General features: G+C 43.9%; 1 protein-coding gene across 2 annotated transcripts; it reads left to right on the top strand.

Annotated features, from left to right (window-relative positions):
- Positions 1 to 370: 370 nt before the first annotated feature.
- On the top strand, positions 371 to 14,931 carry ZFYVE19 (zinc finger FYVE-type containing 19). Of its 2 annotated transcripts, none has more exons than XM_067557972.1 (12): positions 371 to 469; positions 930 to 1,252; positions 1,919 to 2,040; positions 2,988 to 3,041; positions 3,560 to 3,720; positions 4,656 to 4,801; positions 7,239 to 7,353; positions 8,212 to 8,421; positions 9,165 to 9,244; positions 9,813 to 9,923; positions 12,200 to 12,363; positions 13,899 to 14,931. In XM_067557972.1, the coding sequence occupies exons 2-12, from the start codon at positions 1,199 to 1,201 to the stop codon at positions 13,969 to 13,971; spliced, it is 1,290 nt and encodes a 429-aa protein (XP_067414073.1). In that variant the 5' UTR covers positions 371 to 469; positions 930 to 1,198; the 3' UTR covers positions 13,972 to 14,931. The 2 variants fall into 2 exon arrangements, with proteins under 2 accessions (XP_067414073.1, XP_067414074.1); XM_067557973.1 differs by lacking the exon at positions 13,899 to 14,931 and adding an exon at positions 13,633 to 13,845.

Genomic DNA, 14,931 nt, shown 5'->3' with positions numbered 1-14,931 from the left:
CCTCCCGACCCTGACGTGGCCGCAGGCACTGGCTGCTGGGAAATGTAGTCTAATCTCTCTCTCGCTCACCTCTGGTTCTTAGCTCCCTGGAGGGAGGCGGGACTACAACTACCACAATGCCTCGCGCGGTGCAGAGCCCACCAGGAAGGCCTCGCTCTGCTCTACCGGCAAAATCACCGCTCCCGGCAGGCTCTGCGAAGGGGGCGGGGCCTGCGCATTGTCTTGGGAAGTGTAGTTTTTTACATGAAGCCGTATGGCCCGGCGACGGGGGGTCTGGGTTAGCGGCGTAAGGACTACAACTCCCATCGGCTCCTGCGCTGCCATTGCTTCGTTCTTGGGTATGTCGGGCGGGGGCGGTGGGATAAGGGCAGCAAAGTTTCCGTGTCCTGCAGCTGGAGTGTCAACCCCTGGCGCCTGAGTCCGCGGAGCGAGGGGCTCGGCAGCTGCTGGGACAAAGGGGACAGTGCAGGTGCAAAGCCTTGTGGCGGAGGAACCGTGCACTGGCTTGTGTGGGGTTTGCAGTGACTCAGCCTCCGAGTCCAGAGTCTCACTGTGATGACTGTTGTTATAGGATGGGTATAGTATTACAGCTTTGCGTGGCCCTTTGGCTTTCGAGCTTCTGGGACCAGGGATTTTGTCATCCTGTGTGTTTGTACGATGCGGAGCACACACCTGTGTTGCTAAATACATACTCATTTCATGGCAAAGTATGTTAAAGCAGGAATTAAATCTCTGCTTTGGAGAGGTGGCATCCTAAGTACTCAAACGTGTACAATACAAAGGGCAGTAGATGTTACTGAGCTTTGGCTGGGACTTGGAGGAAGAGAGGGAGAGCACTTGGTGTATCTTGTCCTAGCTTTGAGCAATCAGAACATAGTCATTTAGGAGAACAGCAAATTATGTTACTTACAATAATGCTTTTTTTAAAGGGTTGTCTGTAAGAGTTAAAGATCAGATCCTTTCTCTTCCTCCTCTCTGCTGAAAGAATCTGGGACCATCATTTCTGCAACTGGATATTCAGCAAGTAAAACATCCCCTGACCTGTCATAATTCATCATCTCCTCCAACATGTGTCCTCCCTCTTAAAGAGAAGAATATTACAGGACAGCTGTGTCAGGACAAAAAGACAGCTTCAGAGGATAAACTGTTTCTCTTTGTACAGTTGTGGGAGAGTGAGTGTGCCTTCTCCGCTAGCACTATGGACAGAAGGTGTTATGGCTGTGCCTCCAAGTTTACTGTCTTCAGGAAAGAGGCAAGTCTCTCTTCACCACTAGATAAAAGATCTGGCCCTAAAAAGCCAGTTAGGCAGATAGCAGAGTGAGTTTCCTTGTGGCAGTGCTTGGTCAATGCCATCTGAAACTCCAACAGTTTGAGGCTCCTTACATCAGAAATAGTAACTCCCACTCTCTGCTTTACATTATATATCAAAGCTGCTGAGTTTTTTTGGCTCTAAGCACATTTTTGTGTGTGTCAGTGTCATCGTCTTCCTTAATTGTACATTAACGACACAGACACTTTAACGTCTCTGGATTTAAAACATGTAGGAATTGCTAAAACATGTAGGAACAGTACAGACTTGTGATCTGCATAATCCGATGCTCTCCAGTTACTTCAGAGAGCAGTTACTTACTGTGCTATGGGAGGAGATGGTATTCCTGACTCCACCGGGTGATCAGTTTATGTCTCAAAGGCTGATAACTCTTATGTTGTTTATTCTAGCTAGTGTAGTGGCAACTACTATTCTTATTCATACAAATGTTTAATCCTCTTTTTAAACTTTACAAACCAACACACATCTCTGAAGTACTTTGGTGTGGAAATTGTTCCTGCACGGTGCATATCCAGAGAGATTCAGTATATTTCACACAGTTGTTACTGCCAGACAATGAAATATTTGCATTTTCTTGTTCCTTCTCAGTGCGGTTGCAAGAACTGTGGGCGGGCGTTCTGCTCAGGCTGCCTTGGGTTCAGTGCCACTGTACCCCGTCTCGGGAATACTCAGCAGAAGGTGTGCAAGCAGTGTCATGGTGAGCTAACCAGGTAGGATGGGAGAATTGGGCACAGTCAATGTGTTTATATACTCTGTTTTCTTGTTTCAGCTTCCAGTGTCACACTGCAGATTTTGATCCACTTCTCTATTTATAACTCCACTTTACACAGCCATGTACACCCTGTCTGCAAATTGAAATGCCAAACAAGTACTTTGCTGAGCTGTTACCATGTGGGTTTCAGTTCCAGCTGTCCATACAAGTGTATAGTAGCTGAGCAGCCTGGTGATAAGATGATTGGAGATGCTGCCACTAAATCAAAAAACAAACAAAAATAATCCACCTTCACTATTTCAGAGGCCTAGATGCCATGTATAATCTGAAGGCCTAAAGTTTGTGGGATTGATTTGGTTGTAGCAGAGAAAATATTCACAGCCTTCCAGCTTTGAAAACCTCAGATGCATAGTTGCAGGTTGCATAGTTAAGCACACAAATCAGGACATGCAGAGTTAAGATCAGCATATTTGTAGCATATAATCAGGTATCATAGATATGTAACTCAATATGTTGTAATATATAATTAAAATATTTTGTATTATATAACTGTTTCTGTAGCATTATAATGTATAATCACTGTACTATAGAGTTTAGAACATTTACGTTATATAATTTTGTATTTTGAAACAGTTGTAAGGCACATCTCTTTCCCAAGGCTTCCCACTGATTGTGAGCTAGGAAAACCCAGAGCCTTTGCCACCAAGTCACTTTCCATTCTCTGCCTCTTTATAACTGCAAGCTGCTTCTCTTATTGTGGAATACTGATCACACATTTTAAATCAAGTAAATTTTACCCAGATACTACAGAGATGAGTGCCATAGTAATGTGCATCATAATTTCTCTGGGTTTGAAAGAGAGAGGAGATGTGGTTGAAGCATTATGTGGACTTCTATCTCAGGTCTGTGTTTTACAGTTGGGATGTTTCTGTTTTTGCTTTCCAGAGGGGTGTCTCAGACTAGTACAGCTAGATGGTCCCCACCGGAGAACTACAAAAAGTGAGTTCTGCTATTTAGTCCAGGCCATTTGGATATGTTTTTGGTTCTTGGTCTCTGTGCCGAGACTGCCAACAAGAAGGTGGGTTTGTGACATGGACACCTGTCTGCTCGGAACTGGACTGAGACCAACAGCTCTTTCCGTTAGGTCGCCCAACAGCTACCTGGTAGTAATGGTCGGTAGCAGCCAAAAGTCATGGCTGAATTTGAACCTGTGATCTAGAACTGAAAGGTCCCATGTTTCATTACTAATCGCCCAGTGCGCTTTTGACCATTTTCTATTGGTGCTGCTGTGAGACTCATGGTTTTCCTTCGTTCTTGGGAGTATCTCTGCTTCCCCAGATCCAAATCCACCCTAGCAAAGTCAGGAGCAGGAATAATGGAGTTTTCCATATTCTGTCCTAGATCATCTTTCCCTAAACAGCGTGTTTGTAGAGGAGCTCGCAGAAGATGCCTTCATAGTTCATGTTCTAAGCGCTTGCTCCAAGTTATGCTAGGTTTTTTTTTTCCCCTTGGCACAGGCGTGTAGCAGCTCTTGAGGCCAAGCAGAACCAGCCGAGGGGTCTGCAGAAGGGCCCAGTGAAACCTCAAGGCCGAGCAGGCTCCAAATATCAGGGGCTATCCAAGGAGGACAGAGCTATTGCAGAGCGGCTGGAGAAGCTCAAGGAAGAAACAAAGCCCAGTGAGTTTCAGAGTACTGTGGGAGCTTCCTGTGTCTGAGCAGAGGTTCCATTGTTGCTTGTGAGCTGTACAAATAGCAAGGGCGGACAGCACGGTCACATCAGTCAGTGCGTTTATAGACTAGCCTCCAGACATGGAAGCTGGTGGGAGAAATTTGTCCGTGGCAGCCAGGTCCCTCCCATGCTATCAGAGCAGTGGAAACCTGGGCCCCATTCCCTGGGCTGCTGCTCTCCAGCACACACATTTTGACGCCCTGGATCCCTGCTTTCTCACTGATTTGCCTCATGCAGTCCTTCTCTTGCATGCCTTTACACAGTGAAATAATCCGCTTGCTTACATGTATGTCCCTGTGCACGATAACACGGTAACGATAGGAAGAAAGTGAAGCAGGGGACTGCCCACATTGCTGTTACTGTGTGGCCAAACGTTGTGCAGAGGTCACACATGGGAATGCTTTGACTGAAGTACTGGGCCACGGCAAGGGCAATGCAGGGCTCCATGGAGCCGCACTTTGCCCATTCCTGCCTTCCAGGAACAAAGGAAAGCTGATTTCAGCAGGCAGTTCTAGGATGCTTGAGCGGGAAATGGCAGCAATGGACTCTCTGGCTCCGAAGTGGGAGGTGGAGCATGTGTTTTTTACCCCCCTGGTTACGTTGGTGCCACAAACATATATTGTCTGCCCTCCAGCCCTCCTCACTTCATGGCTGAGAGATGTACAGGGGAGGAGGCAGTGGCTCAGCGTGAAGTGTTGGATGATAGCATTAGACCAGTACCCTAATTATCCATAACATTACCCCTGGCTGTGATCAGTGGTGGGAGGGAGGCTTCGCTTAGCTGTCCAGGGCCCCATTTTAGAAAGAAAAATAAATTCCAAGAGAGTAAAACTATAAAAGCCATTTGCTTGCCGTAAATAAACAGGGTTGGTCTGAATTGCAGAGTCCATCCCGTCTCAGGCTGAGATAGAAGCTAGGCTTGCAGCACTGAAGGATGACCCCAGCAAACCCATTCCATCCACACAGGAAATGGAAGATCGTCTTGCTGCCCTGCAGGGAAGAGTCCTTCCATCCAAAACTCCCAGACCGGTAAGATCCGCTGCCCCCCTTGTCTCAGTTCTTCCCAGATCTTCTTCCTGAGCTCTTACAGTAGTTGGGGTGTCCCAAGAGATTTCAGAGGCATATCAGGCCCTTCCTCCTTGCTTCATCAGTTCATGTCTACCTTACCACTTCAGAAATATACTCATTAGTTCCCAGTGTGTGGTGTAAGAGTCCTTTATCATCCTCCAGAATTGAACTAAGGGCACATGTTGTTCAGCCTGATGAGGACTCAGGGATGATGGGCCATTTGTGGCACAGCTTCACAAATGATTGTTGGTTTAGTGCTAGCAGCTGTTGAGAAAGGAGCCTCCCTCTCTGAGTTTCAGATGAGACTTTGACAGTTTGCCCGTTCGTTGTTTCATGTGGGTGGACCTGGCTTGAAAGAGAGAATTGTCTGCAGTTTAGACCCTGGAGTCAAGAGTCCTGGGTTCTATTCCCAGTTCTGCCACTGACTTGCTTTGTAACTTTGAGAAGAAATGTGTGGTCTGATTTTTCAGAAGTGCTGAGAACGCACAGCTCCCATTGAAGTCAGTGGGATCTGTGGGTGCTCCTTACCTCTGAATATCAAACTATTAACCTCTTTCTGCTTTAGTTTTTCTATCTATAAAAAAGATGATAATACTTGCCTGCTTCTGAAGGTTGTTGTGATGTTTACTAGTGCTTTTAGATTCTTGCTTGAAAGCTGCTATACCAGCTCAAGGTGGTATTATTAAATAGATGAAGTGATCAGACAAATGGCAACTTAAAGAAAACAGATTAATAATAAGTAATTCTGAGTGAAACAGGAAAATATTTCCTCTTGAACTGTAGTAACTATGGAACTATGCTAGAAGTTCACTTATCAAAAGAAAACAAACTTTTAGGAACGGCTCAATGAAGATAAAACAAGGCTTCTGTGTAGTGAGATGTCAGAAATCCCTCCCAAGAGTGCGGTACAGCATCCCAAACACAGAACAGAGTGCCAAATGTTTAAAACCATATTTACATTGAAACACATCTGGGTCACAAATTTAGGGGGTGGAGGTTTGTATTTAAAAAACAAAACAAAAATGTTTTCAAAACTGAAGTCAGACATTGAAAAGGTTTCATAATTTTTTTTTAAAAAAATTAACTGTTCCTCTACAATATTTACAACTCCTTGGTTGTAGTCTAGTGATAGGACACAAGGACTTGGAAGTGAAACTGAGCAGGAACTAAAGTGAAACTGTTTAGCATTCATTGTAATGGTCGTGTGCTGAGCGAGATGCAAAATAGACCATTCATAATGTCAAGAGTTCTTTAAAACATAAATGTGGATACTCTTGTTTAAAAAAAACCCCCCAAAACTTGTATTTTTAACTTGACAGGTTCCCCTGAACAGTCCATATAAAATGTACTTGACTATTTCACTATATCTATAATATATTTACATTTTACGACCAAGATTTTCTAAAAATTGGTACTAACTTTAGGCTCCTAAATCCATATCTAGTTGTAAGTGGCCTGATTTTCAAAGCTATCTATTTATCTTAGGTGCTTATATATCCTCTATCACTGTTGTATCTTTAATGTATTTATCCTCACAGCACATGTGGGAGGTAGGGAAGTGTGATTATCCCCATTTTACAGGGAAAACAGAGGTTCAGAGATAAAGGGCTTGTCTACATGTAAAACGCTACGGTAACAGAGCTGTGCTGCTGCAGTGCTTCAGTGTAGACACTACCTATGCTGATGAGAGAGATTCTCCTTTTGACATAGGTAATCCGTCTCTCCAAGAGACGCAAAGCATATAGTGCTTTCTATACTGGGACTTAGGTTGGCTTCACTATGATGCCCAGACGGGTGGATATTTTGCACCCCTGAGCAACATAGTTATGCCTACCTAATTTTCTAGTGCAGACCAGGCATAAGTGACTTGCTCAAGGTCACACAGGAAGTCTGTGGCGGAGCAGGGAAATTGAACCCATCTTTCTAAGTATCAGTTTAGTGTCTTAGCCACTCCCTCTCCTTTTTCAAAATTGCTGAGCACCTGTCAGTTTCCACTGACTTGTATGGGAGCTTCTGCATGGTTGCCCAACAATTGTGAAAATTGGACCACTTATTCTGGTGCCTAAATGTAGGACCCAATGTCACAGTAGAAGTCAGGATCAGAGATGGGATTAGATCACATTAGTTCCTGGCTCTGAAATCTGTGCTTAGATTAGCGGGTTGACTTCAGTAGAAGCTGTGGGTGGCTCAACTGAAAATCAGGCCCAAAGCCTCTCAGATTGGGCACCCAAAAATTGAGGCACCTAACATTAGTGGACACTTTTGGAAATGTTGGTCCCAATTAGGATAATCTCGTAATAGTTTACACAATTTTTCAGGTTTTTAAATTTGTCTCCTTCCATCACACGTTTAACACTCTCCTACATTTTTCTCCCATGCATCCTCTCTCTTTTTGCAGGTGCACCAGCCCCCTGATACCAGAACCCAAGTCCAACAGTCTGATGACCTGTTGACCCAGCTGGCTGAGGAAGTTGCCATTGATCAGAGGTATAGTCCAGGATCCCAGCCTCAAGGTACCTGCCATCACTGGCCTCAAACAGTTCTTCTTAAGATCACTTTACATACAACACAATGTGTGTTATAATGAGAAGGAAGCAGGTACCTCCCAAACTACCGGGCTTAAAGATGAGCCAGGTATCCTGCCTTATCCCTGCCTCCCCATTATCAACACACAATGTTGACCAAGACCAGACCTATGTTGATTTGTCATTATGTCTCGCCAAGCGTAGTTATTTCCCCTTTCAATGGTAATGTTGTTTGCCAGAAGCTGGGAATGGGTGACGGGATGGATCACCTGGTGATTACCTGTTCTGTTCATTCCCTCTGAAACGCCTGGCATTGGCCACTGTCGGAAGACAGGATACTGGGCTAGATGGACCACTGGTCTGACCCAGTATGACCGTTCTTATGTTGGATTATTTCTCTCTAGTTTTTTATGGTAGCCCAGTCTAGGGAGGAACAATTCCTAGAATTTCCAGACCTTCAATGTTCTATGACATGGTTCACATGCTAGCAGTCAAGATCTTGGGACGCTACTCTGGCCACAGCCGTGCCCAACATCCCCTCTGGTTTGCTTAAACCTTGCTTGCTTGCTGTAATGTGTTCTTCCAAAAAGGGTGTCCCTTCCACGAAACCCCAGTAAAAACTGCATTGTGACTCAGTTACTATGGCCCCCATGCAAGGGCTCTGCTGCTGACTCATGTACCTTGAAACTCATCAGTACTTTAACTATGGAAAAGAGAGAGCTGTGCAGCTGGACTAAAGACACCTCCACATTATGAGACAAGAGTTCTGTATTCATTTAACAGCATGGGCTATGCCTGGAGGGGGTTGCTGTTGTAACCTATATGTGCTGTCTGGCTGTTTTCCAGCTGTAAGTACCCAGACCCTGAATGATCTCAATCGGGGAAGTGAGAGTGGCATCAGCACTGTTGATCTGGACCCAAAACAGCTGGAGGAGGAGAAGAATAAACTTCTGGCAGAGGCTGCTGCTGAGCTGAGGGAGGCGAATACTAGGGAGGAGAAGATCCTAGAAGTTGCAAAGAGACTGGCAGTACTCAGAGGCCAGGACCCCGAGAAAGGTGAGTAAAAGGAAGAAATGCTAGCTTGTGCTGAAGAAGAACAGGACTGTGTTAGCTTGATGGTAGCATCTCTTTGTTGTGTTGGGAGAAGTTGGTCCCTTTACATGATGGTTAACCTCCATTTGGCAATGGGAAGAAGTTACTACTGGAGGGAATCACGTCTCTACTAAAAATGGATCATCCCTTGATGTCAGGATTTGGGGTTCAATTGTTAAGCTGTATGGAGTAGTCTAGGATTGCATGATTATGAAAACTAGGGGTTGAGGCTCAGAGGTGAAGCTGTGTGTGGATGAACTTGCCTCATACCCAGTCTACAGCTAATTCCAGCATAAATCATAATAATAAAATCACAGGACTGGGAGGGACTTCGAGAGGTCTTCTAGTCCAGTCCCCTGCACTCAAGGCAGGACTAAGTACTATCTAACTATCCATGCCAAGACTGGTTTAATTTATGCCTTTTAAATGCATTTTTTTTCTTCCTCCAACCCCCAACATTTAAACATTTAAAAGAAAATGTCATTTCCCTTCCAGACAGACCCATCTCAAAAGGAGATGCCAGTCTGCATTCCCTTCAGTGTGCCCTCTGCCCTCAGCGTCGCAAAAACCAGCACTGGGTTGAGGGTTGTCATGCAAGATCAAATTCAGCTCCCCGTGCTGAGGGTAGACAGCGTCCCGTGAGATGGCAGGAGGTGCTGTTCCTGGGTAGCTCACTAAAGCCACATCACCTTCCACTCCTCTTGCAGTTACTCTGAAAGACTATAAACTCCCTGACAGTGATGAGGAGCTGGAGGAAGAAGAAGCCATTCAGAGAGTCCTAAAACAGGTCAGGAGCAGCTGTTGGGACCTCATTCGCTTTCCTTTTAAATAATCCCATCATTTTTGTTATTTATTCAGCGTCTTCTGTCCCTGGGCCAGGGTCTTGCTCTCTCAGATCTTTCACCCCTAATACTAACTCCCCCTCAGAATGGTGAGCAGAGGAGTTCTGTATTCAGCTGGCTAAGATTGTCTGTTACTCCATCTGACTTGCCCTTTCTGGTTTCTTTCCAGTGTGGATATGCGACTTACCTATCCCCAGAGCCCCATATATCTCTGGAGTTTGCCACAGAATGTAGGTTCGCAGGCCCTTGCCAGTCTCTTGTGTTTTTTCATTCATGCATACGTTCTCGCTCTCATACCCTTTCTCTCTTGATTGCTACTCATCCCATGTCCCTGCCCCCAATGCAGCTCACTTTATAAAGGCAGTTCTCCCTTCCTTCAGACTTCTCAGCTGTAACATTTGTGCATCTCTAGTTACAGTTCAGAGATTACGGGAGGGGGAAGGAGTTTATCTTCAGGAGAGAGGCTCGCATAGGAGTTTGAAACAAAAGACTTCTTGCTTTCTTTTTTACCAGCTCACTGAGGAAGCAGCTCTGGATGAAGCAAGTGGCTTCAACATCCCAGCCGATCAGACCACGCACCCAGCAACCTCACAGCAGAACCCACCTGAGAAAACAAAGCTCAAGGTCTGTGAGTCAGTCAAGTCCTCTTGAAATGACATGTTTCACTTCCTGGTACAGCACAATTCTGTGTAACTCAATTATCAGTCCTGTTCTGCAGCTGTCTGACCATGGTATTTACTGTACTCCCAGTTCCCAAAACCGGAGCACAGCAAAGAGCTACCAACCAGCTTTCTCCAGGCTGGCAGGCTGAGGAGGTGAATGTCTCAACTGGCTTTTCCAAGGCCAGTCAGCACTGACTGTACTTTTGCGTCGTTCCCCCCATGCTGGCCAGCTTTAACAGGGCTCTCTATCTGGAGCGTTTCTCTCTTAAAACCTGCCATTTGCAGGACTGGATGGCATCCTCTGCAATCAGAGGACCTGGTCAGCATATGGTCAGTGAGGAAGATACAAGAGAAGAGATTCCTAACCCATCAGTGTAATTACACAGAACATAAGCTACAATTTCCTACTAGAAAGCCTGATTCTGCACTGCTGAGGTCAATAGGAGCTTTTCCATTGGCTCCAATGGGTGTATGGTCAGATCTGTAGAGAGCAGTAATAATTCGGTGCTTGTGTTCTCTTATAATGTTAGCGAAGGGAATTAGTAATAGTATGCTATGTATTCATGGCTGTTCCCACCTGTAATGTCGCAGCATGCACACGCTCTCTATTACATGTCAGAAGAATTAAATGAATCCATGATCTCCATGTAACTGAGATGTCCATCCTGAGTGGGAAAACATCTTTCATTATTGATATTATCAAAGTGTCCGTGTTAAAGCTTTCTTACGCTGACCTTTCAAGATCATTAGTGTGAATGTTAATACAAACAAACTTATCATTAGAGCTGGGCCAAATTATTTTGGCCAAAAGATTTTGTGAATTTGTCAGATGTGCTGAATTGTTTTGGTTGGGGGGAGGGAAAGAACCTCTCAGAAAATTGAAGGTTTTTTTCCTAACATTTTCAAAATGAAATGGTTTTGTTTTGGTTTTTTTGTTTTTTTTTTAAATTCAAAACAATTTTTTCATTTAGAAATTTCCTTCAGTTTTGTTAAGAAAAATAAAAACCTTAAACCTCTAAATCGAAACAAAAGATTTTGTTTCAGGTCAAATGCAATATTTCATTCAAACTGAAACAAGATTGTTTTCAACTTTTTGGTTTTGCCAAAAAGTTCAAAAAAAATTTGCTTTGGATCAACCTGAAACAAAGATTTTTTCGGAACTGCCATGCAACAGAAAAATCAGTTATTCACACAGCTTTATTTATTGTTTTGCTAAGAAACTGTTTTTGCAATATTTGGAGAATGTTCTGACACTTTCTCCAAATATACATATGGCTTCTGGAGTATCAAGGTCCTACCTCTGGCTGTTTTATCACCATAAAAGAAAGAAGGCGAGTGAGGTCGTATTATTTATTGGACCAACTTCTGCTGTTGAGAGAGACAAGTTTTCAAGCTCCACAGAACTCTTCAGGACTCTCTCCCCAACAGAAGTTGGTCCAATAAAAGATGTTACCTCACCCACCTTCTCTCTCACATATCCTGGAACCAACATGACTACAACAACACTGTTATCACCATAAGGGCAATGTAAATCTTTGGAGACAGATGATCTTGTAGTTAAGATATTGGACTTGGGAGATTTTGAGTTCTATTCTGAGAGATACCACAGAATTCCTGTGTGACCCTGGGCAAGTCACAGAGCCTCTCTGTGCCTCAATTCCCCATCCCCAAAGTGGAGATAGTGATACTTCCTTCCCCTCCACTCCTTGTCTGTCTGGGCTGTTTAGATTGTAAGCTCTTTGCAGCAGGGATTGCCTCTTCATGTGTGTTTTTACAGTGCTTTCCCCAGTGAGATCTTGGCCTGGGCCATTGCCACAACACAAATAATAACTGTAGGTGGATGTTGCTGGTGACATCAAACAAGCAGGAGAAGCTATTTGCCTATTGCGAAGATAAAAAGGGTGGGAGGATTTATTTTTTATTCAGAAAATCAAGTAAATGCATGTGCAAACAAGTGCTTGGACTCCTGCTAAGCGCACTGTGCAAAGTTTGATGTCGGCAAAGATTGGACATCCTTGATGTACAGACACTGAAGTAGAATATGTGTAATTGTGGCCAGCATATATTAGCACGCAAGTCCTGTATGTCTCTTATCTGGACAGAATCACACTCTGTAAAAACCCTCCACGGTTGGTGTCCCAGGTGAGACGATCCCCACTCAGCAGAGTTCAGTCTAATTCTCTTAAATTATCCCAGTCTGACCCCTGATTTTATTTCTCTGATTTCTTACTGTGTTAGAGCCAAGCTCCAGCTGCCACAACGAGTGCTAAGAAACCCAGCCTGATTGCTAAGGCAGAAGACTCTGAGGAGGAGGAGTTACCATGGTGCTGTATCTGCAATGAAGAGGCCACATTGCGCTGCCATGACTGTGATGATGATCTCTACTGCCAGCGATGCTTCCGGTAACCTTTTGGCTAGAGCTGCACATCAAGATGAAACCTAGTTCTCCATGCCAAGTTGCATGGTTTAGTAGGTGTTTCTTCCATTAAACGGAAGAACCTCTAAGAGAAATTTGAGAAGCTCAAGAAACAGATGAGTGCCTAGCCCTTTTAGGAAATAGTTTTATAGCACCATTAATTAACACTAGCCTGGAAGTACAAGCACTACCCTCACGCTTCAAGGTGTAAATCGGGGTCAGGAAAATGTGTTCCTTTCATCCTATAGCTTTGCATGCTTAGGTGTATCGTGGTGAGGATGGTATGCCTTTTTCTGAAGCATGTTACACTGGTCACTGCTGGAGACAAGATGAGTGAGACCATGGTTCAGGTTTATTAATGACATTGAAGGGTGGGTCAGGACAGACTGTCATTGGTTGAGAGATCAGCTAGGAGGAAAGTGTGAGAGCTACAAGGATAGAACCTTAGACCATGTGAAATTTCCTTTTTTTTTAATCTAGTTGTTCCTGAAGCACTTGAAATTGTAGAATCTCGACATTTTATGTATCAAAAGCATCTAACTCATTCGAGCAATGCAATAGATGCATTTTAACATTGAAACACCCAAAGCTTTTGAATTCTGGCAGCATGTTATAAATCTCTGGCTTAAGAAGCTATTTCCCTTCAGTGCAAGACTTTTATTTATTTACTTCATATTTCTAATTTCTTTACATCATTATTTCTCTTTCTAAAGCATTGGAGTTGCTTGATTTCCAAGGGCACTGTTAGGTGGACACTGACTAACTTGTTGAAGTGTGAAACAGAAACCAGATGGTAGATTGATGATGTTCATTCTGTCATTTCATGGCCTGTAGATGTTCTGCAGGGACCAATGCAATAGGGTGGGGAAGGGAGAGAATACATTAAAATAATAAGGAAATGCATAACAGGTAATGCTAACTAAATTTAAGGAGAAACACATCAGTTAGAAAACAACAGAGGTGTAAGAGGCAGAGATGAGAGAAGCAACAGAGTGGCAGTCTATTAAATTAAGTCAGCTGTATGCTGAAGATCAGGGTTTGTATCTTCAATCACTAAATAACCCTACCTGCCAGACATTGAGCAGAAATTAATCGAGTGGGGATTTTGCCTTCTGCAATACATTTTCAGTGCCATGTGCAGTAGATTATAATCACAGCTCTTATTACATGCATCGTATGCACAGTGTTAAGAATGTATCACTAATTACATGAATATGCATATTTTAGAGAGACCCTTTGCCATTTCTCTCTCCAGAAGTCAGAGGACAGAATGAAGTTTTCTGAATTAGCCGGCAGTCTTCCTCTCCATAAAGAACTTTCCAGGGTGATGGTGAAAAAACTCAGCTGTCAGTCTCTGTGCAGCCAATGGTAGCCCAAGGGAGAACTCCTCGGTTAGCCAAATGTACAAGGGGGGTTGTGTCTCGGTTGCATTAACTGGATGAGGCTCTGTGCAGCTGTCACTGCTAAGTAGGCTGGTCTGCACAACCTACCTTCACTAAACACCATCTGCAATTCTTTCAGGGAAGGCCACGATGAGTTTGACCGGAAGGAGCACCGCACATCTCGCTATCGTCCTCCTCGCAAGCAGAAATGAGTCCATGAGCTGTGGAAAGGGAAGAAGATGGAAAATGGAGATACAGAGGGGGAGTTGTCAAGATGGGAAGAGCCAGGAAGGCATGCGATTGCTACCAAAACAGAGAACCTCTTGAACAATTCTGTAATTCCAGAGAAGCTTGGCAAGAATGTGATTCCCCTCCCCAAACACAGCCAGGGAAACACTGCTGGGAGTGACGTGCACACTCGGCATACATGAGAGTTTAAGCCAGTGGAACATCGGAAAATGGATGAGTTGATATAAATATAAATAGCATGAGTTTAAACCAGGGGGCATTTGGATGATGGTAAAGCCAGGGAAAGGGCATGAATTTGAGACAATGTGAGGCTGGCTGATGACTAGTTTCCTGCTTCTGCTAATCATTTACACATTTGTTCAAAAAAGATGACAAGGTAAGTTAAATTAAGAAAGGATAAAATTCTCCGTGGCTTGAGCAGATATGTGATAAGAATTTCCAAAATGTAATAAAGGGAGATGTGTGTAGGGAAATCTCTTTTGGGAATTTCTGCAATTGTCTGACAGGGTGTCATCCTACAGTCGCGTCCTGTGACCTCAGTTCTAATACCAGATGGATCGAGAAATGAAATGAAAGGCCATGCAGTTTTTTTACCTACTCTGGCTGGCCATAAGGTGGCCTTAAAACCATAGTATAGTGTTACTGAGGGCCTGCTAAACAGCCGCTGTGTTCCACTCCAATAGTGGCTGTATTTTATTGGTGAGTAATGTCATTCCTGTATCTGAAAAGCACCCTGAAGTCTTTTAATATGAAAGGTGCTTTGTAAATGTAAAATATTACTACTGAGTTGAAATCTGTGGTCGAATAGGTGTGTGTGAATTCTACTGACGTCAACAGGAGTTGCACACATTTGTCTGAGAGCAGAATTTGGCCTGATACATTCATTGGAACCTTTTGTATAATAAAGATACCACCCCCTGCTA

Source organism: Emydura macquarii, unplaced genomic scaffold (assembly GCF_026122565.2).
Source record: "Emydura macquarii macquarii isolate MOO-44397 ecotype Brisbane River unplaced genomic scaffold, CSIRO-AGI_Emac_v2 contig_1876, whole genome shotgun sequence".
Lineage (NCBI taxonomy): Eukaryota > Metazoa > Chordata > Testudines > Chelidae > Emydura > Emydura macquarii.
Note: the sequence above shows the minus strand (reverse complement) of the source record. Positions and strands in the feature narration are given on the sequence as shown.